The sequence below is a fragment of the Emydura macquarii genome, unplaced genomic scaffold (genome assembly GCF_026122565.2).
Source record: "Emydura macquarii macquarii isolate MOO-44397 ecotype Brisbane River unplaced genomic scaffold, CSIRO-AGI_Emac_v2 contig_2473, whole genome shotgun sequence".
Classification (NCBI taxonomy): Eukaryota; Metazoa; Chordata; order Testudines; family Chelidae; genus Emydura; species Emydura macquarii.
In genome coordinates, this window is record NW_027132610.1 from 40,320,789 (window position 1) to 40,342,762 (window position 21,974).

At 41.8% G+C, this 21,974-nt stretch overlaps 1 protein-coding gene across 7 annotated transcripts in view; it reads right to left on the bottom strand.

Annotated features, from left to right (window-relative positions):
- The window catches only part of MYCBP2 (MYC binding protein 2), a 477,832-nt gene that overhangs the window by 294,851 nt on the left and 161,007 nt on the right, over positions 1-21,974 (bottom strand). For all 7 annotated transcript variants that reach the window (XM_067563270.1, XM_067563273.1, XM_067563271.1 and 4 more), the window contains 2 exons: positions 21,643-21,796; positions 12,761-12,933 (listed from right to left, as the gene is read on the bottom strand). In XM_067563270.1, the coding sequence (XP_067419371.1) occupies positions 12,761-12,933; positions 21,643-21,796 (327 nt within the window). The remainder of the gene's footprint in view (positions 1-12,760; positions 12,934-21,642; positions 21,797-21,974) is intronic.

Genomic DNA, 21,974 nt, shown 5'->3' on the forward strand with positions numbered 1-21,974 from the left:
TGAATCAGATAGTGCCCAGAGTTCTGACTTAGCTGCTTCAAATAAGGACCTGAATTAACTTTGATATGAATAAGCCATGTAAGCAGCTGTACAGGATCTTGAAACATCTCCTTTCAGGAGGCAGGCATCAGGGAGAAGTGGAAAATGGGCTGAAATGTACTGAGTTATGGCGCATGGTATTGGGGACCTATGATCCTGCCTTAGAATGCACCAAGGCTGCTCTTTACTACTTCCATAACAGGGAGAATCCGGCCAAGGGGCTGGAAAATGGGTTGTGATTTCAAAAGAAGGCAGCCAGGATGTGTGCCAGAGGTTTAGGACTAAGGCATGGAAATACAGATTCCTGGATGAAGAGAGAGATCCTCTGACATCAGTGCCAACTTCTCCTGTTCAGATTGAGCAATGGCTCCCGAATTGGGATGGTTGGTATAGAAATGTGGGTACGCTTCTTTTTCTTCATACAACTTCTCTCATACTAAAATTTTTCTTTTTCTCCTTACTTTAGGAAGAAATTTTGTGGAGGTGAAAGTCAGTGCTAAGAAGCAGGGTTGTCTCTGGCAGAGAAGCAGAAAGTGTACCCTTTTTGTGTGTTTCTGGTACCAGGGAAAGAGTAGGTACTGGGATAGTTGGTGCATCAAGGTTGCCATCAGTGCCAGAGTCAGGTTATGAAGCCATCTTAGGGTACGGTGCTGCTGAAGTTCACTGACGTGAGATAGTGCCTCTGGCAGCAGTTAATGAAACTAGAACCAGATCCTGTAGCCAACTCTAGTACCAGCAAGTGCCTCTTAGGCCCAGAAAGCAAGGACCTGAGCAAAAAATAGGGATGCCTTGGGCATGCACAAGACTGGCCTGAGGACAGATATCTTGGTTTCCGGGCCTCAGAGGGATGATAAGCCTGTAGCCTCAAGTCTCTACAGGTCCGAGGAGTGAATATCTTGGAAATGAGACACTGAGTCAGGAACTGAGACTCCTTCAAGAACACCAGATGTTGGACATACAAGGGGCTACCTTGGGAAAGAAAAACCAAATGCACAAATCCAGAATGGGGGATAACTGGTTTGGGCAGCAGCACTTCTGAGATCCACAACCTCAGCATGAATCAACAATGTGATGCTATTGGAAAAAAAAAGCAAATGCAATTTTAGGTTGCATTAATAGAGACACAGCATGCAAGTCATAAGAGTTGATAGTACCAGTCTACTCGGGCTGATTAGGCCTCAGATGGAGTCTGTCCAATTTTGGTCACTGCTGTATAGAAAGGAGGTAGAGAAACTGGAAAGGATGCAGAGAAGCCAGAGACAAAGATGATCAAAGGGACAGACTGCAAGCCATGTGAGTAAAGGCTGAAGGAACTGCGTATGTTTAGTTTGGAAAAGAGGAGAATAAGGAGGGATATGATAGTGATCTTTAAATACTTGAAAAGCTACAATAAAAAAGATGAAGAAAATTGTTCTCTCTTGCCACAGAAGGCAGGACAAGAGGCAATGAGTTCAAACTACAGCATAGCAGATTTAGATTAAATCTTAGGAAAAACTTCCAAACTCTAAAAACAGCAGGACAATGGAGCAAACTGCCTAGGAAAGTCTTGGAATCTCTTTCACTGAACGTTTTCAAAAAGAGCCTGGATAACTATCTTTCTTGGATAGTTTAGACACAACAAATCCCGCACATGTGCAAGGGGTTAGACTAAATGACCCTTCTAACCCTATGTCCCAGTCCCTTCTAACCCTATGATTCTATGACATGAGCACCAGTCTGGAAAAACATGCAAGTCAACTAATATGCGAAAGGTCTGCTCTTTGAGGCAGATGAGGAGAACTGAAGCAGTTGTGTGTGTGTGTGTGTGTGTGTGGGGGGGGGGGGGGGGATGATGTACTCCTTTAAAGAGACTAGGGTGTCTGATGTACAGTGCCATGTGAGGGCATTCAAAAATTCACTTACTAGACATGGCTTTAAAAGGTTATGCATGCTCACCACCAGGGGTAGACTGCACCACATGTCCGGGCCTCCGCTTGTCTAGGCAGCGGGAGGAGGCTGGGAACATACAGAGGCTCCTGAAGAATCTAGTCTATTTTTTCCTTCTTTTACTGCTTCACTATTTGCGTTTCTCCATATTGACAATGAAAACACACTAGATTATTTTGCAGATTCAGTTTCTAATGGATTTTATTTTCTGGCTCATGTGCTAGAGCAAAACTTTTGGATTGCAAATACTACGAAGGAATGGAAAAATTACTCATAGGCTAATTTTCTCCTAGTAACCTCTACATGAATCACTGATGAGTTTTGCTTCTCTCTGTACCTAGAACAGAAGTATCTCTAAGCCTCTGAGGGCAATGAAGAGGAATCCTGGTTCAGCCTCTTGGAATACTGCAAGAAGAGTTCTTCCAAAACCTATGGAAAGGGATTGGAACTCATGCACATGTATGAACCTTAGTAGGTGTTAGCATAACTCAGGATAAAAGGTGTGCCCGGGAGGGAAGGGGGAGAGATGTATGTGTAGATAGTAAGATGACAACCTTTGGTGGTGATGAGGAGTAGTAGTAAGATATTGACTGACACTCCAGGGTCCCCCTACAGGAGACATCAGAGATGCTAATCATAGGGCTAAACAATTTGCACACATTATCTGTTGCTGTATTTCAGCATTTGAGTCGCTGTTTATCTGCTTAGTGGATTTGATAATAAATCCACTAAATTGAGAACTTGTACGTGTATCAGCTGGGGTCATTGTTCCTCATGTGCTCCTAGAGTCTCCAAACCTAAACTTCTCACCCTGTTATCCCAATACTATACTCATTTAGGAGGCCAATAGCCCAGGTCACTAATGTAATATCAAACCAATCAATAACCAACATAATAATCCAGAAATTAATAAGGCTATAGTTGAAAGCCTTCATTTAATGAAGGCAAGCTCTCCTTCAGAGGTTGATTGGAAGGGAACCTTACATATAGGTCCATGCCTCAACTTTGCTTTTGCCTTTTTGAGTTGCTCCAATATCTTGATGGGGCAAGGAAATCCATTTCCCAGGGAATGCTCCAATCAGAGGTCCATAATACACCCAACACAAGGAGAAAGCAGAAACCGAGAAATAAGGAATATACGGAATACAGAGGAGACATATGAGAAGCTCTCTACTTCATAGGGAAAATATAAAGTAGTCAATCAGGTGAATATAAATACATGGGACAGCGAGAAACAACATGACTACTTCTAACAGTAGAGGTGGACGTCTGGCAATCGGTCAAAATGGACACGACCAATATCCCTAGCAGTGCCTTGAAACCACTGGAGCTGTCCCAGCTTGTGTACAGAAGATGACACACTCAGAGTATCAGTGGAGGGATTACACTGGAAAATGTTTTTTCATAAATTCACAGATTTAAGGTCAGAAGGAACCATTAAAATAATATGGTCTAACCTGTATAACACACGTCACAGTATTTCACCCAGCAATTTCAGCATCAAGCCTACATTTTTTGTGGTTGAGGTGGAGCATATTTTTAGAAAGACATCCAATCTTTATTTGAAAGTTTCAAGTAATAGAGAACAAAAAGATCCCATGTTAAATTGTTCCAATGGTTAATTATCCTCACTTTCAAAAATGTGCACTTTAATTCCAGTTTGAATTTGTCAAGCTGGACATTATTATACTTTTTGTCCGCCAGATTAGTCAGCTTTCTATCATAAAGGGGAAATCCTGTTTTACCTGTGAACTTTCATTCTAAGACCCTCCATATCAGACAATTGTCACAGTCAGCATGTCTCATGTCATGCACTTGGTATGTGTAACGTGTGTAGGTGATTTGGCCTCCCTCCCCCATAATGGAGCTCATCCCTCCTTTGGAATCTGTTATACCATCCTACAAAGGGTAACTTTTACCCTTGGATCTTAAAGGTATTTTTGAAGAGGCATTTGTGGGGAAGGGATTCCTGTCTCTGGGAGGTTGCAACAAAACATTTAGTCTGTATTTTGTAGATTGCTCAAAACACATTTCCAAGACCATTTTTCACTTGCTATTCTAACTGCTGAAGTACCTCACCCACAGCTTAAATGCCAATAGCATTCGTAGTAAGACTGAAAAGGGAGATAATCATTAATAAATATGGCAAAAAGTCCAAAAATGTTGGAAAAATTTGCTAAAGGAACTCTAAACTCAAAAATTTAGAAAGCCACCAGACTAAATAAGCTTCTTAAATTTAGTTTTTCTATCCATAATTCTATCTCCATAATAGTACTAAGACATTCAAAATAAATAAATAAAAGACTGTTTTCCAACAGCTAGAAGCCTATAACCGAAAGAAAGGTTATTCACCCTATGCAGTAACTGGAGTTCGAGATGTGTGCGCTCATGGATGCTCAACTTCAGATGTGCCTACACCCAGTGCGCCTCTGATAAGACATTTTTGGTAGCTGTGCCCAGTTGACCCTCACATGCGCCCTACACTTTCTTGTGCCCTGCACTGATGCTACATAGGACTCTGTAGTCAAACCGCCCTCAGTCCTTCTCCACCACAAAGTCTGCAAAGGAAACTCCGAAGCAGAGGGGAAGGAAGGAGTGTAGTGGAGCATTACTTGACAGGGTGAGTAACCTCTCTTTCAGTAATAGCCTTCTGGCTGTTGGAAAACAGTCTTTTACTTCTTTATTTTAAATGTCTTAGTACTATTATGAAGACATTATTATCCTTATTTTCATAGTGTCCCCCCAGGTGCTTCACTTCAGGTATCTACTATACAGCACTTGCAACAGCAGGTGGTAGCTTTGGAGTCACTCCAAGACTGACGAAAAGACTGCATTTCGAAAGGCAACATCTGATTTTGAAGACTAGACTTTTGCATAATGTCTAGAAAAGATTTGTATTGACATCCAAGTTGCAGCCTTGCAAACATCCAGAACTGGAACACGTTTGAACAGTACCATAGAGGTAGAGATAGACCTCATGGAATGGGCCAACACCCTAAGATGAGGCTGACTGTCAACAGATTTGTAGCACAATATAATACAATCAGAAATCCACCTGGTGAATCTTTCAGTGGAAACTGTTGAACCTTCAGACCTATTCACAATTGATACAAATAGTCTGGGTGAGCTCCTAAATGAGCTGGTTCTGTCCAGATAAAAGCCTAATGCCTTCCTAAAATCCAAAGTGTGAAATGCAGCATCCTCTTGGACTGATGAGTCTTTGGGGAAAAGATCAGAAGATGGATGACTTGGTTACTATGAAACTCAGACAATACCTTGAGTAAATGTTTTGGACATGGACAAAGAAACTTCGTCCTTGAAAAATATTGCAAATGGGGGCTCATCATTAGATCTCTTATTTCATCAACACTTTGAGGAGAGGTAATAGACACAAGAAAGGTAATCTTCATATATAAATTAATGAGGGAAGAGAACTGTTGGCTCAAAGGGAAGATCAATAAGACATTTAAATAGTAAGAAAGGCAGTCTTCATAGATAAATTTATGAAGGAAGAGAGAACTATTGGCTCAAAGGGAGGATTCATAAGACATTTAAATACTAGATTTAAATCCCAAATTGTGAGTGGGTTCCTTAACTTGAAAGGAAAAGTTACCCAATCCTCTGAGACACCTCAGTTGTGGGATGAGTGAAAAACTGGGAATCCCTCAGCCGATGAACAAAAAAACTTTTGGACTGCTAGGCGTACCCTGATGGAACTCAGATAATCCTGTCTTTAACTGTAGAAGGTTGTCTAAAACAGACAAGAGGGATGAATGAGCAGGGGAAGAACATCTCTGATCACACCTAAAGCTTAATCTTTCCCATTCATGAAGGTAAGTGTAGCTAGTGGACTCCTTTCTACTGTTCAATAACATCTGTCGTACTTCCTCACAATAGGAAGCCTTTATTCCTGTGAACCATTGAGAAGCCAACCTTTCAGACGAAGAATCTTCAGGTTGGAGTGAAACATTCAACCAGCATCTTGAGAAAGGAGATGAGGAATGGATGGAAGAATGACTGCCTGACAAAACAGCTGGGTGAATTAGGTAAGGATATCAGATCTGTAAGCCACGTGGGAACTAGTAATACGATTTTAGCCTTGTCATGCTTGATTTTTATTCAACATCCACAATCAGAGGTGGTGGAGGAAATGCATATAGAAGGCCTCTCATCCATAGAACAAGAAAGGTGTCTCCCAATGAGCAAGGGCCTAACCACGCAACCCCAAACAAAATCATTTGCATTTCATGTTCTAAAGAAGTCTATTTCCAGAACTCCCCAACAAAGAAATATTTGATTGAGTATTCGGGATTCCAACTCCCATTCACAATCCCAGCAAAAGTGTCTGCTGAGATCATCGGCTATCATATCTTGTACCCTGGGAGATAAGCAGCAGAGCTTAGGATGCAGATGTCTAAGCACCAGTTTCAGAGTTTTATTGCTTTAGCACAAAGAGAAGGCAATCTGGACCCTCCCTATCAGTTGATACAGAATATGCAGGCTATGTTGTCTGTCAAGATCCTTACGGACTTGATTCTGATTAAAGGCAAGAAATGGACAGAGGCATTCCTGACTGCCCTCAACTTAAGGAGGTTGATGTGCAATAGTGCCTTTTAGGTTGACCATTTGCCCTGAGTGGTACAGGCCCCCAGATGTGATCCCCAGTCTATCAGTGATGCATCTTTCATTATGGTGATGAAAGGAGGAGTTTGAATAAAAGGAACTCTTGCACAGATGCTGACTGGGACTTTTCACAAATTTATTTAGAGAATTTCAAACTTGACAAGGGACCAACAGCAGCTTGTTTAGATTATGTTTTTTGGAATATAAACAATTCTGACCCAGCCCTGGGAACAAAGGTGTAGCCTGCCATGAAGCATCAAAAAGGTACATACTGCCATGTGTCGAAGCAATTTAAGAAAATTTCTTTGCGATGTGCATGGGTTGATTTGAATCTTTGAGATTAAGCCTATTAACACCAGGAATCTGACTGCAGGGAGGTAAGGCCTGGTTGGTATTGCATCTAAGAAGGCTTCTATAAATGCTATTCATTGCACTGAAGTCCAAATATATTTCTCAGTGTTGAGCTGCAACCCTACTTTATGGAACAGAGACCACTTTTTGCATTAAGAATGGTAAACCTTGTGGTAAGATTGGGCACTGAGTAACTATTTGTCAAGATATGGAAATACAATTATCCCCAGGCAACAGAGATAAGGTGCTAAAACCTTCGAAAACATCCTGGAGGCAGAAAAGAGGCTGAATGGGAGCACTCAACGCTGGCAGTGATCCTGATGTATCAGAAACAAAAGGAACTGCTTTCAAGATGGAGGAATCACATATGAAAATAGGTCCTGAAGGTCAAGAGACAAAAAACGATTCTCCGGTTCCAGGGATGGAATTATTGCTGCAAGAGTCAACATCCTGAATTTTGAGGATTTCACAAAGTTGTTTAGGAGTCTTAGATCTAAAATTAATTTCCATTCCCCATTCTTTTTCAGGACCAGGAAATAGTTGGAGTAGAAGACCTTCCCTATGTGTTGAGCTGGAACATTTTTAGAGCTCCTATGTGCAGAAGGGAGATGACTTTCTGCCTTAAGGAGGACTCATCAGAAGGGTTTCTGAAGAGGACTGGGTAAGAGGAAAGAGAGGTAAAAATAAATGGAATACCTCAATCTTATAACCTTCAGCACCCATTTGTCTGATGTAATCTGCTCCCAGGCAGATTGAAAATGGGAGAGGGAGAGTGTTTCCAAAAGGAAGTAAGGCGTCAGAATGGAACAAATGCAGCTCAGTTCTGTGGGACTATTCCAGGCTCTCGACCAACTCAACATAACTGCTGCTTAGATTTTGATGGGAGCTAAGTGGTAGACACCAAAGAAACAGATAGCCTCTTCCTCTGAAATCATGGGTTCTTTTTGAATGCTTCATAAGGTCTCTGAAAAGTGGAAAATGATGTAGGGCAGGATCTCTGTGCTGTCTGGGATCTACTAAAGCTTCAAGTGTGTAAACCTCAAGAGATCTCAAAGTAGCTCTGGAATGCAAGAATTCATCTTTGGATTCCACAAAGAGTTTGAGAGCATCGAAGGGAAGATCCTCAACAGTGTTTTGGACACCCCTGGAAATCCCAAAAGCCAGGATGCTGTCCACACGACCACTGTCGTAGCGACAGATTGAGCAGCAGTGTCTGCGGCATCCCAATGAGTCTTGAAAAGCCTAACAGTTGCCCCATATTAATTAATAACCTGAAACTGATCACTCTGTTCAGGTGGTAAATGTTCAATAAAAGTGAAAAAATTGGAGTAATTTGAGTGGCTATATATAGCCATGACAGCCTCAGATTGCTATTCTAAATTGAAGTGCTGTGGATGAGTAGGTCTTGCAGCCGAATCAATCAAGACATTGATGACCTTTATCGGAGGGAATGGCTTTAGCACGGTATTGCCTGCCACATTCAATCACTGCCTCCATGAACAGGGAGTGGGGTGCAGGATGGGTAAACAAGAATTCAGAGTCCTTAGCTGGAGTGCAATATTTTTTTATCAGCCCATTTACAAATTGGTGGTATTGTTGCTGGGGTCTGCCAGATAGTCTTGGCAGGACACAGTACAGTCTCACTGACAGGTAGGGCAACACGGGCAGAAGGAGACCACGAAAGGATATAGGGAGGTTACTTACTATAACTGATGGTTCTTCAAGAGGTGTGGTCCTATCTGGATTTCATATGTGGGTACGCATGCGCGCCATGCACCGGAACTCTTTCTAGTAGCCTCCATCAACCCATGTGCTGTGCATGGTCCATGTGATTGTGGCTGAGGTCTTATGAGGCCACGCAATTGACACCCCCTCAGTTCCCTCTCATTGGCAGGCTGCGAGCCTGTAGCAGAGGGGACAGGGGTGGGACTGAAATCCAGATAGGGACCACACCTCTCGAAGAACAATCAATTACAGTAAGTAACCTACCTTTCTTCTTCGAGTCCTGGTCCCTATGTGGATTCCATACATAGTTAGTGAAGCGAACAACATTCAATTTGGTCGTGGAAGCGAAGGCTCAGTAGAAGTAAGAGTTTGTAGTACAGCCCAACTCACTGCCACGTCTGCCACTACTGAGTGGGAGGTGTAATGAGCAGTGAATGTGTTGATGTGCATCTGTGCCTCCCTGGGGGACCAGAGACCCTGTGCTGTATGGCATTGTATGTGGGCGCCCCAGGCTACAAGGAAGGCATCTGTGATTCGAGCCTGATGTGGGTGGAGGGATTGAAGGGGGTGTCCACCATGACCGTGGATGGGTTGCACCACTAGGATAGGGAAGCCAGTAGAGAGTGTGGAAGGTGGACCCATTTGTTGACCTGGTCCCTTTGTGGGTCGTACACAGAGCGAAGCCATAATTACAGGCATCTCATGTGTAGGCGGGTGTATGGCATGACCACTATGTACGCCATCATATGTCCGAGAAGCAAAAGGCAGTGATAGAGGTGCATGAGCAAATGGGCACATAATCTCGTGATGAGGGCCTTGAGTGTGACAAACAGGTCTTTCAGAAGGGAGTCCAGGTAGGCGCCAATAAACTGGGTGGACTTTGCTTTGTTTACGCATATGCCCAAGCTGGCAAAGAGTTTCCATAACATGCAGATAGTGTGATGTCACCACCAAGATCCAGTTGTCCAGGTAAGGAAAAAGTGAATGCCCCCAGCATAATATTTGCACTGCCACCACAGTGAAGACTTTTGTGAAAACTTGAGGGGCAGTGGCAATTCTGAAGAGAAGTACCCAGTATTGGTAATATGATTGTTTCACCATAAAGCAGAAAAATTTGTGGTGGGCGGGATGGATGTGCCATGCCCATGCTTTTTATGGGTCTTTTGGGGTTTGTCAAAGTCACCAGTACTGCCAGTGACGTACCGGTGGAAGAAGAATGCACCATCAGTGCAGCCAGGTGTTCTGGCACGTCCAGAGTGTGCACGTGGATGCATTGACTGTTCCATGAGATGTTTTTGCAGTCTCAAGTCTATGGCCTCACAGGTCCGTCGGGAAGGAACAACAGATTGAACACCTATTGACAACGTGATCCTCAAATAGCAGAGGCAGCGTTGATGTTCGTTGCTGACCAAGAAAGAGCACATGCAAGAGACATAGTTCTTGAACCTGACCTGTTGGGGCATAGTCCCCCAGAATGGGTGGGACTCCCAACTGTACTCTGATGACATTGACTAACTATACTAAGAACTTTCTAATTAACAAATACAAACTATGTAGACAACAACTATGAATCAACTCTTTTTTTTCCTCTATCTATGCAGATTTCAAAGCGAGAGGATAGGTGTTCCGACTCTGACCATGTGGCAGTAAGAGGGAACTCAGGGAGCATCAAACCGTGCAGCCTCATAAGACCTTGAACACAACCAAGTGGACCATACACAGCACACGGATCAATGGAGACTACTATAAACAGTTCCAACTCTGGTGTATGCGCACCCACGTATGGAAGCCACATAGGGACCGCATTCAAAGAACCAGGAGTTTATGCCGTGACTCTCTGACTTCCTCCAAGGGGATCTGCAAAGAACATATAATATGTTTCATTATTTCCTGGAAGTCTGAGAAATCATCAATTACAGAATGTGAGGGAGGCATAATTGCCTCATCTGGGGAAGAAGTAATACTTATAGGAGGCATAGCCTTCTTATCTACTCTAGCTTCCAACTCCTCAAAGAATTGTTGAGTTTTAGGGAGCTGCAGAGGGATAGACAGAGAAGGGGAAGTTATTCATCCATAGTCCCCACAAGACAGATTACAAGCCTGTGAAAATAACTGGTGATATGCCATCCAAGGATCCCAGCATGCCCAATAAACAGAACTGTAAGCGCCAAGGGAGGTATCCACTTGTACTCGAAGCAGGTCATTGGGACATGGGTCAATCTTTGATGTAATTCCTTTCTTTCCTCAAAAGTAGAAGGAAGGAATTTTCTCATTTGGTGAGTAGGGGAATTCTAGACTGAAACATATGGGTCACAGAAGAGTTCCTTTTCATTAAGCAGAGCAGCCACACCACACTCCAAGATGTTGGAGAATCAAGCAGCACCAAGGAAATGATCAATCTCAATTAACATACTTCCGCAAGCACCAATAATCTTTTGTTATCCATTAACAAGGGAGACTCTGGTTTATCCAAAACAAGGAAATCTCTGGAATATCTGAATTGCTATGGTACTGGATAAGTCTGAGATATGGGCCACATTCCACTGTCAATACCAAGGGCATAAGCTGTTCAAGCAGATCTCTCCTGGTAGATACAGTCAATACTGATAAGGATGTCGTAGGAGGCACCCAGATTGCATAAGAGGCTTGCCGCTTACCTAGTAACCAAGGATTTATTTGTTTTGGAGGACAATGTAGGCATAGATCAATAGGCCCCAAACTGTGGGGCGCACACCCCAGGGGAGCAAGGAAGAATGCTCGGGGCATGTGGCAGGGCCTGGGCCAGTCCCCACATGGGGTGGGGAAGAAGCACTGCCCAGCCCCAATCTGCCCCCAAGCTCAGCACCAGCTTTGGCCCCCAGGTCCCAGCTCTGCTCCCACTCCTGGCCTCAGTCTCATCTCCGACAACGCTCCCAGCCCGGGCAGCAGCTCCAATCCTCGGCTCCTCATGGGGAGGCACAGACCAGGTAGAGGGGTGAGGATCAAAAAAGTTTGGGGACCATTGGTATAGATGGTACTAAAAGAATGTAAGTATCTCCTTCTTAGAAGAGGAGTGCTTAGACTCCTGTGTGGCTGACCTCTGCTTCTGTGGTATAGATGGACCAGGATCAGAGTAGGCTCCTTCTGAGGACAATGGGCTCTCTCTTTATAGGTCTTCTCTGAGGATTTACCTCCAACAGATCCAGGTGAATGTGCTGAAGTCAAAGGGGCACTATGTTGACTTCCTGGCCGATGTCTGGGGCGAGTGGTTGGACATCCTGGTCCGGATACGAGGATGGAGAGGGAAATGCTTCATTGTTAAGAGTCTGAGTTATCTCACAATTCTTCCTAACACTGCCCTTAAAACCAGACAAGAACTTTAGAGCGATATGTGACTCCCTCAAGCAGCGAATACACTGGGAATGCCCATCACTGACTGGGATAGCTTCCCAGAAAGAGAGGTACCATTTGAAGTCCAGAGAGCTTGGTAAGCCCAGAGCAGTGGTGATCTGAGGAGAAAAAGCCCTCACGTAACAGAGAAAGGATTAAGATCAAACAGTGCCAACGCTAGACCAATCAGAAGTTTGAGGAAAATGTAGTTCTCAGAAAGTCCAGGAGGTTCCACTAGATTCTACAAATGTCCAGAACATTCAATGTGGTTAGTGAAAAATGAATCCATATGGAATACCTGAAACATTTTACTTCAAACATTCTATTTTCTCTTTTATCACCAACAACAAAAACAGCACCCCGAGCCTGACATCCCCCAAGACCAGCACCCTAGGCAGTCGCCTGGGTCGCTTGTCCCTAAATCCGGCCCTGAGACCAACCCCTCTGAAACAAAGTAAATACAAATGAGAGAGAGAGGATGACTATTTTTTAATAGAAAGGCACATTAACACTCCATCTCAGGCTGAAGCGGATGAGAAGGAACTGAGAGCAATTTGAGTGTTTTTTTGTTTGTTTTTTTAAACACACACACACACACACACACACACACACACACACACACACACACACACACACACACACACACACAAACAAACAGAGAAAGTGAGAGGACAGTGCATTTACTACTGCTTTTCAGCTTTCTGATTCATCAACCATAAATTTATACCTAGAATGTGCAAAGCTGCATGAGACCTGGTGGTTAGAGCTTTCGATCCTGTCGGAAGAGCAAGTTCCGGGCTTAGAATACTACAGCGGGATTGCATATCTGGAGCTGAGGGAAGCCTGGAATCAGCAACAACTGCATTGTAACTCCACAGTTCTCTAGTATTTGGTCGAAACCTGACCCAAAAACACAAAGTAAAAAAAAAGATTTCAATGTAGCAAAAATTAAAATTAACTTAACAAAAAATTAACTGAACCATTAAACTTTCTAAACTATTTTAATATCTACTGAAAAGCACTTAAGGAGAGTTCTGAGTAGTGAGGAATGTTAGGATTGCAATCCACTGTACCAATAAAATGTATGTTATGTGAGATAATCACTATATATTACAAAACGTAACAATAGCCCCAAGCATTCTTAATACCCTTAAATTCAAACTAATAGATTATTTAAAATACAGAACATCCAGAAAATGGTCTAAGCATGTCTCAGAGCTAACAAGCCAATAGAGTCTCGTTTGGTTTTTTCAATGGACAGTACCTTCTTGTGGATGACCCATATGAAGAGTTTTTTAAGGGAGGAGGATATGAACATAGCAACGGATTGGTATGATCTTCTGAGTTTAGGGGCAGCATGGAATAAGATGCAAAAAGGGAATGGGAGAATGAAATTAATAAGAAGTATTTGTTATTACTAGTATCCCACTGATGGTAGTTAAAATTGACATTTGAATTATTTCACTGCTCATCAAAGCGTGTTAAGAAGAATAATCATATTTTGACGATGTACACGGTCTTTCCTCCTCATCTGATTCATGAAAATGGAAGGTTTGGTGGAGACAAACAAAGCTCTGAAAGCATATCAGAGCCACATGAAGGGGAAGCAGATCCCATAGATCCAAGAAGAGCATCTAAACAGATCCCATAGATCCAAGCAGGGCATCTTAGCCCCTGTGAAAAGGATCCAGTCTTGCAGAGCCCAGACCACCAATCAAGCCCTGCCCCTGTAATCAGATTTCTAAACAAATTCAGACCAACTGGCTTTCTCCCTGGCTCTACAGTTGCTACTGTTTGTGTTTCCTCTAGGCTTTTTGAGACTCAGGCAGAAATTTATGCAACACTTCCAATTGAGTCATATTTTCAAGATTTTCTTCATAGTTGTAATGGCTAGAAACTTCTCTCTAAATGAAAGCTGAGATTCTGATATCACTTGACTCTGGTAGCCAGAGCCTAAAGCATATATAACTATTGTCTTAATTCATCTCTGCTCATAGGTGCACCTGAACTCTGATGAAGGGGAGTCAATCCTGACGAGTCCAGTAGAACACACGATCATATTTTGAATATATGACAGTTACTTACCTGTAACCAAGGTACTTAGAGATGGATTCTGCATATTCACACGTAGGAGGGTCTGATTGGTGCAGACTGAATGGTAAAATTCTACTAGCAGTAGCTGTGAAGCATCCATGAAGCTCCCTTGCACTCCCTTCTACCCCACTGAACTCTGGAAGTTCTAGGGCAAGAGTTTAAAAGGAGCGTGATGGTTCAACACCTCAATTCATTCCCCAACATCCCCCAACCCTCTGGTAAGTAGGACTCTGAGATAGTGGGGAAAGATGGGTGGGGAGTCTGAATATCCAGAGTCCATCTTGAAGAATCTCAGTTACAGATAAGTAACCTTCATTTCTTCCTTCGAGTGTCCTTTACATATTCCAACTGATGGGATAGATTAATAAATACTCTGACCCAGGATGATGGGCCCTGTCGTTCTAATTAAACAAGAAGTGTGTGACTGCCTTGTCAAAGTTTGCAGCAGGTCTGGATTCCAAGTCTAAAGAACAATGATTAGTAAAAGTATGAAGCCAACTACAGATTGCTACTGTGCATATCTTCACCAAAGGAATATGTCTACAGAAAGCCATGAAAACTGCCTTTGATTTAGCTGAATGAGTTCCACTGCCTTGAGGAATGGATAATCCCTTCAATTTATATGTTTCATAAATACCTAATCTAATCCATCTAGAGAGATTCTGTAGAGAAACAGTTTTTCCCTTGTTTTTTGGTCCATAAACTGTGAACATCTTTGAAGACTGTGTAAACTGCCTGGTCCTGTCTAAATAAAAAGATAACACTCTCCTCACACCTAACGTGTAATTTAGCATCTCCATCATGAGTACAAGTTTGTGAAAGATGACTATAGATTGATTTATATGAAAATCACAGACTATTTTTGGTAAAAATTTAGGATGAGTGAAAAGAACCACTTTATGCTCATGAAAAACAGTGAAAAGTGGATCAATCATCAATGCATGCAATTCACTTATGCATCTCGCAGAAATGATTGCTATCAAAAACCACTATTTTTACTGAGAAATGAAATAAAGAGCAAGTTTGAAGAGAGGTCCCATTAATTGTGCTAGTACTGCATTCAGATTCCATGAGAGCACAGGAGTTCTTATTGAAAGGTACAAATTATTAAGGCTTTTTAATAATCTCTTAACTATATCATTAGCTAAAACTGATTTTCCCTCTACAAGTACATGCTATGCTGATATGGCTGAGAGATGAACTTAACTGAAGATAATGAAAGACATTTTAAATACAGTAAATATTCTAATACACAATAATTAAAGGCTGCCATACAAGGATCTATGTTATAAATGGAAATCCACTATAAAAACCTCTTTCATGAGGTTTTGTGAGGATTCCTTTGTAAACTATAATAGTACATTCTGTACTTCTAATGAAAGGCGCTCTCTTAGTTCATCTACAGGTCTGTTCCCCATGCAGTCAAGCGAAGGGACCGAAGATTTGGATGAGAGGCTTTTCCCGTTTGTTGAGACAACCAGTTGTGACAACAATGGTAGAGGTTCCACTAATTCTTTTGACCAATGAAATAAATCCGGATACCAATGCTGTTTGGGTGATGCTGGTGCTATTAAAATCAAGCTGGCTTTGTCCTGTCTTATCTCATTTATCAGTCTTGGAATAAAGGAAAATGGGCAATAGGTATACATTAGGTCCTGAATCCAGTGTATTAAAAAGGTGTTCTACATTGATTTCTTGTCTCTGCTTGCTCTGGAACAATATCTCTAGGATTTTCTGTTTTTTGCTGGATGCAAACCAATCTATTATTGGGTTCCCTCCACAAACTGAGATGATTCACTACTACATCCTTCAAAAAGCCATTATCTGATCTGATGATCTGCAAGAGCGTTCTGTTCCCCAAAATGTGATTTGCTACAGGATGAATATTGTGTTATCTATAGTAGTTCCAAAGACTCTTGGCCTCGCCGCATAATTTCACAGATATAATGCTGTTATATTGTCAGTTACTACCAAATGGCATTTTTTTTAATTGAGGTAGAAAATACGTTAGAGCTAGTCTGGTTGTTCTCAGCTCTAAAATACTATGTGTAAGTTCCTTTGATGAACAATGATCTCTGACCAACAATTCATTGTCCATATGGGCTCCACATCCTAGAGTAGATGTATCCATTGTCAGTATTACTGATGGTGTAGAGGGATTGAAAAAGTATACCTTTCATTGCATTTTGATTGTCTGTCCACCACATTAATGACGACAACCACCTGTTCTGGAATTAATATTTTTTCGATGAATACTATCTAAACTTGATTTATAATTCTTTGCTAGCTAATGATGAAGACTTCATCTGAAGAGAAGCATAAGCAGTCATTGCTGTGATTGACGCCAGCAGACCCAGCTACTGAAGGACGAAAAGAATCAATTGTCTTGGTAACTGGCAGAGGAGATAGATATATATATATATATATATATATATATATATTTTTATTTTAATCGCTTCCCCTTCTAGGACAAAAGATCTCACGACAGTTGAATCCACGACTCCTATAAAAAGAATCCTTTAAGTAGGGTTTAGACACAACTTCTCCCAATTTATCTGTGATACCAGATTGACAAAAAGGGAATATATTTGACTTAGAAGATCTCTTCCCTGTATGGCACTTATTAACCAGTCATCAACCAGGAACAGGTATACATACATCCCCTGCCTTCTTAGATATGCTGCCACAATAGACAGGCATTTTGTAAACACAACTCAAAAGGGAGGGTCTTGTACTGAAAATGTCCACTCCAACAATGAAACACAGGCAACTTCCAATTACATGGTTTTACAGAAATGTGGAAGTATGCATCTTTTAAGCCCAGAGCTGCAAACCAATCTTGGAGAGAAAGAGAAGGTATTATAGAAGTTAGAGACAACATGCAGAAGCAAGTTTCTTTATATAAAAGTGCTTAATCTCCTTAAATACAAAACAGGGTGAAGGCCCCCATGTATTTTAGGGATTAGAAAACAATGCGAGTAAAACCCCCTCCCTTTGTGATCTCACAGAACTACCTCTACTGCACCTAACTATAGTAGAAATTGAACCTCCTTTTCTAACAAATCATGATGACTGATCTCTGCCCAGATATGAAGTGGGTGGGTTGTTCGGGCAGAGAGTCTGAAGTGAATTGTGTTCTATATAAAATAGCTTTTAATATCCATCTGTCCAATGCTATTAGCTTCCATTGCTAATAAAAATGGGACAATTAGTCCCCAAATTGTGAATTTCCCTTTATTATTGCAAGATTTAACATTCTTCCTCTATTGAAGTTGATGTTGTAAAGTATAATGTTGAGAATGAAAATGATATGCCCTTCTCAGATAACTGTAATGATGTGAAGGAGACAAAGAAGGTGTATATAGCCATTGATACTTGTTTAGTGGGGTCAAACATGACCTCTTCCCAATGATGAAAGATGTAAGATGCGCTGGATCTTTAGGTTTCTTTTATTTCCGCCAGTACTTCTTCACTCTAAATATTAAACAGACCTTCTCCTTCAAATAGAAGGTCCTTGAGCCACATTTCTGTCTCATAAGGGAGTCCCACCAATCTTAATCACTCAGTGAGATAGATTAAGTGCTGATCTTGCTGATATCTGAGGATTCAAAAGCCACGGCCAACTGTTGCTTAGCAACATTCAGTTCTTCAGTCAAAACAGTATTTGATAACCTCTGGTGTTCTTTTAGAAGCGCATTGAGAAAAGAGGACATTTTCCTCCAAAAATAGTATTGATACCTAGCCATGACAGCTTCATAAGTGGATATGCACATGTTGATTTTATATGAAGAAAATGTTTTTCTTCGTAATACATCCAGCCTCTTCCACTCTTTATCCGATGGAGCAGAGTCAGTTTGGGCACTCTTTGATCTGTAAAGTGCCACTTCGACCACCAATGAAGTAGGAGGCAGGTAAGTATGAAACACAGCAGGTCCTTCTTGAGTGAACTGATACATTATATGGGCCTGAGAGAGAAGCTGAGTGGTTGACAGAGTTTTCTGGACTGCCTTTGCTGGCTAAAGCACTTCTAACAAGGGAAGTGTGACTCATTGTCTAGCTACTGACCCCAAAGTATCAGAGAGGATGTGATGATTCTCCCCACAAAAATAGAAGGAATATCTAACATCTTTGACATTCAAGATGCTAACTCTTGAAAGGGCTATAGCATATACTGATGGTGATAATACTGAGCTGTCCCCCACATTTTCATTTGGAGAAGGCTCATCCCTTAATTCTGAATCAGGATCTACCAGCTCAAGATTCTACCCATATTTCACCAATTTCCATAGGTGACTTGTGTAACACTGTCTGGATTAGGGAGACCATTTATGATATTTAACATCAATATTGCAAAATTAAAATAATTCATATGAGGTATGCCATGTCAGGTACCATTAGAAAGGTTATAATTTGCTAAGTAGGAGGATATTGTTTACGTGTATGTATCATATTTGTATTGGAAGTAATGGATATGTTTGATATATCTGTAGCTTGCTTAATGGTCCATTAAGGGAACTCACGTGTACAATGAGCCCAGGAAGAGAAGCCAGGGCTACACCTTTATGAGTCACCAGGACTTGCCCTGGTGACCCTGAATTCCATCATATTTCTGTAAATTTCCACAAGCAGCATGGCAAAGGGACATAAAAGGCAGCTGCTCCATTTCATGTTGTCTTCAGTCTTCATTCCTGCTTCCTACCTCTGGATCAACTCTTCTGCAAATGAAGCTGTGAATCAAAGGACTGAGACCCATCTCGGTACGGGATGTACAACAGAGGGACCATACAAGCCTGCAAACTCCACAATTCTACTGAAAACATGATCTATATGGACTTTCAAATCATTTGTATGAATCTGATTGCATTAATCATAAAACACCTCTCACCTTGTTTGTTTCTTTCCTTTTATAATAAACATTTAGATTTAGCTACTAAAGGATTGGCTGGCAGCGTGGTATTTTGGGTAAGATCCAAACTTATATTGATCTGGCAATGTGGCTGACCCTTTGGGGATCAGGAGAACCTTTTCGGTAAAAGGAATAGCCTTTTAATAACTTATCCTTTCACTGGACCTAGTGGGTGATTGTGAGCCTGAGTCTGAAATGCAATAAAAGGGATGTGTAGCTTCTTGTTTTTAGCTTCTTGATAACCAGTGTGGGAGATCAGAAGCACTGTTTCTGACTGGTTGGTAAATTTACTGCAGTATTTGATTCTCTCAAACTGGAGGCTCTCTCCTTTTGCAACCTGCCCTGACCTTGGCATATTCAGGTGGCTACCCTAGACACAGATGGGTCACAACTTGTTCTGAGGAAGCTGCACTGGCTGGTCCTTATCCCTGGGATTCAACGATTGAATGTCCTCCTGATATTGTCTTGGTGAAGGTCTGTCCTCACACCTTCCTAATAAGGTCTCGAAGTAGCCAGTAAGACCACCTTATTCAAGGAGGTGGATAGATCCAGCTGGAAAGATCTCTGTGCCTGTGGATCTAACAGGTCTGCATTGAACTGATTATAATAATTTTTTCCTGGTTCTAATCTGTGATTTGCATTTCTCTTCCAGCCCCAAACTATTCGTGGCTCAGATAGGACCTGAGACAATAACCTCCTTGAAAGGGAGAGCAGAGAGAAGCTCTTTTCCAGGGATCATGAAGGAGTCTTAGGAGAATGCAGAAGCACAGTGTTCCGGATTCTTTCCTGTTCTTTGCTGACTCTCAGAAAAGCAGTCTGATTGGTTGCAGCAACACAAGTGACATGTCCTGAGAAGCAGTATCAAGGTCAACTGTCAATGGAGCCACAGATGGATCCATCTGATGAACTACCAGTTTAACAGTGTTGTGCTAGTTATTAAACCCTCATCAGTTTTCCTAATTGAATCCTTAGATCTCACCATGAGGACAAGCTCTTCCTGACCTGATATTGTCAGATCTGTACCAGGACAACTCCTAGCTCTGAGCTGAGAACTTGAGTTAGACCATAGCTCCATAATGAGATTCTATCCTTGCAAATCCTTTTCTCTCAGACTGACTCTCTGTAACGAGGCTGACACCAAGAAGGGCTGCACATTTTTTTTCTTGGTACTGCAACTGATTCTTTCTGAAATGGGACAGCTAAGGAAACAGAGTTCATCACTAATCCAAATCTTTTCTTTTTTTGGATCCTGGGCCTGACACAGAAGCTGAATGTCCTTTCTTTCCAACTGAATTGACTGGCTACAGCCACTCTCTGAGAATCCACTGTCAGTGTTTCCTGCAATAAAAATGACTGAAGCCTATTTCATCTCTCTCATTCTTGGCCCTTGTGATAAACATTAAGCAGATTGGTATATTCAGAGGGAGAATGATATTCCCCCAAACATGCCAAGCATCTGGTATGCGCATCTGATGCTGGGAATACTGCCAGGCATGAGAAACATATTTTGAATCCAAATTTCTTAACCTTCTGATCCAACACGTTATCCTTTACCTATAACACTATATAACAGTATACACTCATGTAAGAACTAACCTATACAAACTATCTAGCTACTACTCCATAAGGATTACACAGCAACTGATCACGGTTGAAAGAACTGAGGTGGTGAATCTCCACACTCCTTTCAGTAACAGAATTGAGAGATTAGAACATGGACAAGTGATTTAACTGTTGGCAAAGCAAGAAGATTCAGATACATGATATGTTGTGGAGGAAGAAATAGTAAAATCTGAATATGGCTCAGACACAATGAAAGGAAAACAGAGGGAGGAATTTAAGATTACTGAACATCTTGAGCCTGCAGGAAATGTTGAAAACAACAGAGAGCAACTGATGTGAAGAAAATTCAGGAGGAAAAAGAAGGAGCTTTGTTTAGGTCATGTTGAGCTTAAGTGGACAAGCCATCCAAGAAGAAAAACAGATACTGTCTGTCGCAAGGTAGCTGGTCTCTGTGGATAGAGACCCTGCAGCAGGTGAGTCCAGTCCAGCTAATTACAGAGGGCTGAGCTACATCTGGGCCTACAAAGGGCAGCTAGTAGTCAGCTGGAGGGAGGAAAGACTGAGATGGGCTGTGCCCTGGAGAGGAATGGAATGAACAGGCAGAGCTACCTCTTGTGATGGGTCCCTGGAACAAGGGACAAAGGGTTCAGGGAAGAAGCCCTGTGGCTGCTGTTTCAGGAAGAGAGCAGAGTTGACTGAGGCTGGGAAGCTGTCAGAAGCAGTAGTGACAGAGACTCCTGGGAGAGGTGACACTGAAGCCTGGGCCAAGGACTGAGTTGAGAGGGTTTTCTGTTTATTTGATAAACTCTCTTTAAAGAAACAAACCTCCTTGAAAAGATTGAGCATGGCAGCACAGGCTTTGGAGCCAGAGAGAAGCAACAGCCCTGGTGAGAAAAACACAGGAGACTGAACAGATGCCTTCTTACAGTAGGTAAGAGAAATGATAGCTGAACCTATGTGAACAGACACTACTCAAAATTGTTCTAATAAATAAAATCTTATTTCTATACTGATGCCCCCTTTCTGTGTCTACAAACCAAACTCACCTCCAAATAACATCATAAACAGGATCAAGACATACTCCAAACCCTTGAAGATCTTCCTGTTCAGAATCATTAAATGTCTTGCAACTCCCATCTACTTTATTTATCAGAAGACATTTAAACGGAGGCGGTTCTGACATAGAAGCAGGGACCAAACCTAGAAAAAAAAATGTCCATCTGTTACATGCCATCCTCCATTTCTGAAGTAATAATAATACTGTAGGGAAGAGTACAATCATACTCCAGTATCTCATAGGTGTGATGAGATGTTTTTAACTGCAATGGAATATTAACAATTTTAAAATAGCTTGGAGGAACCTAAATGCAAACTTCAA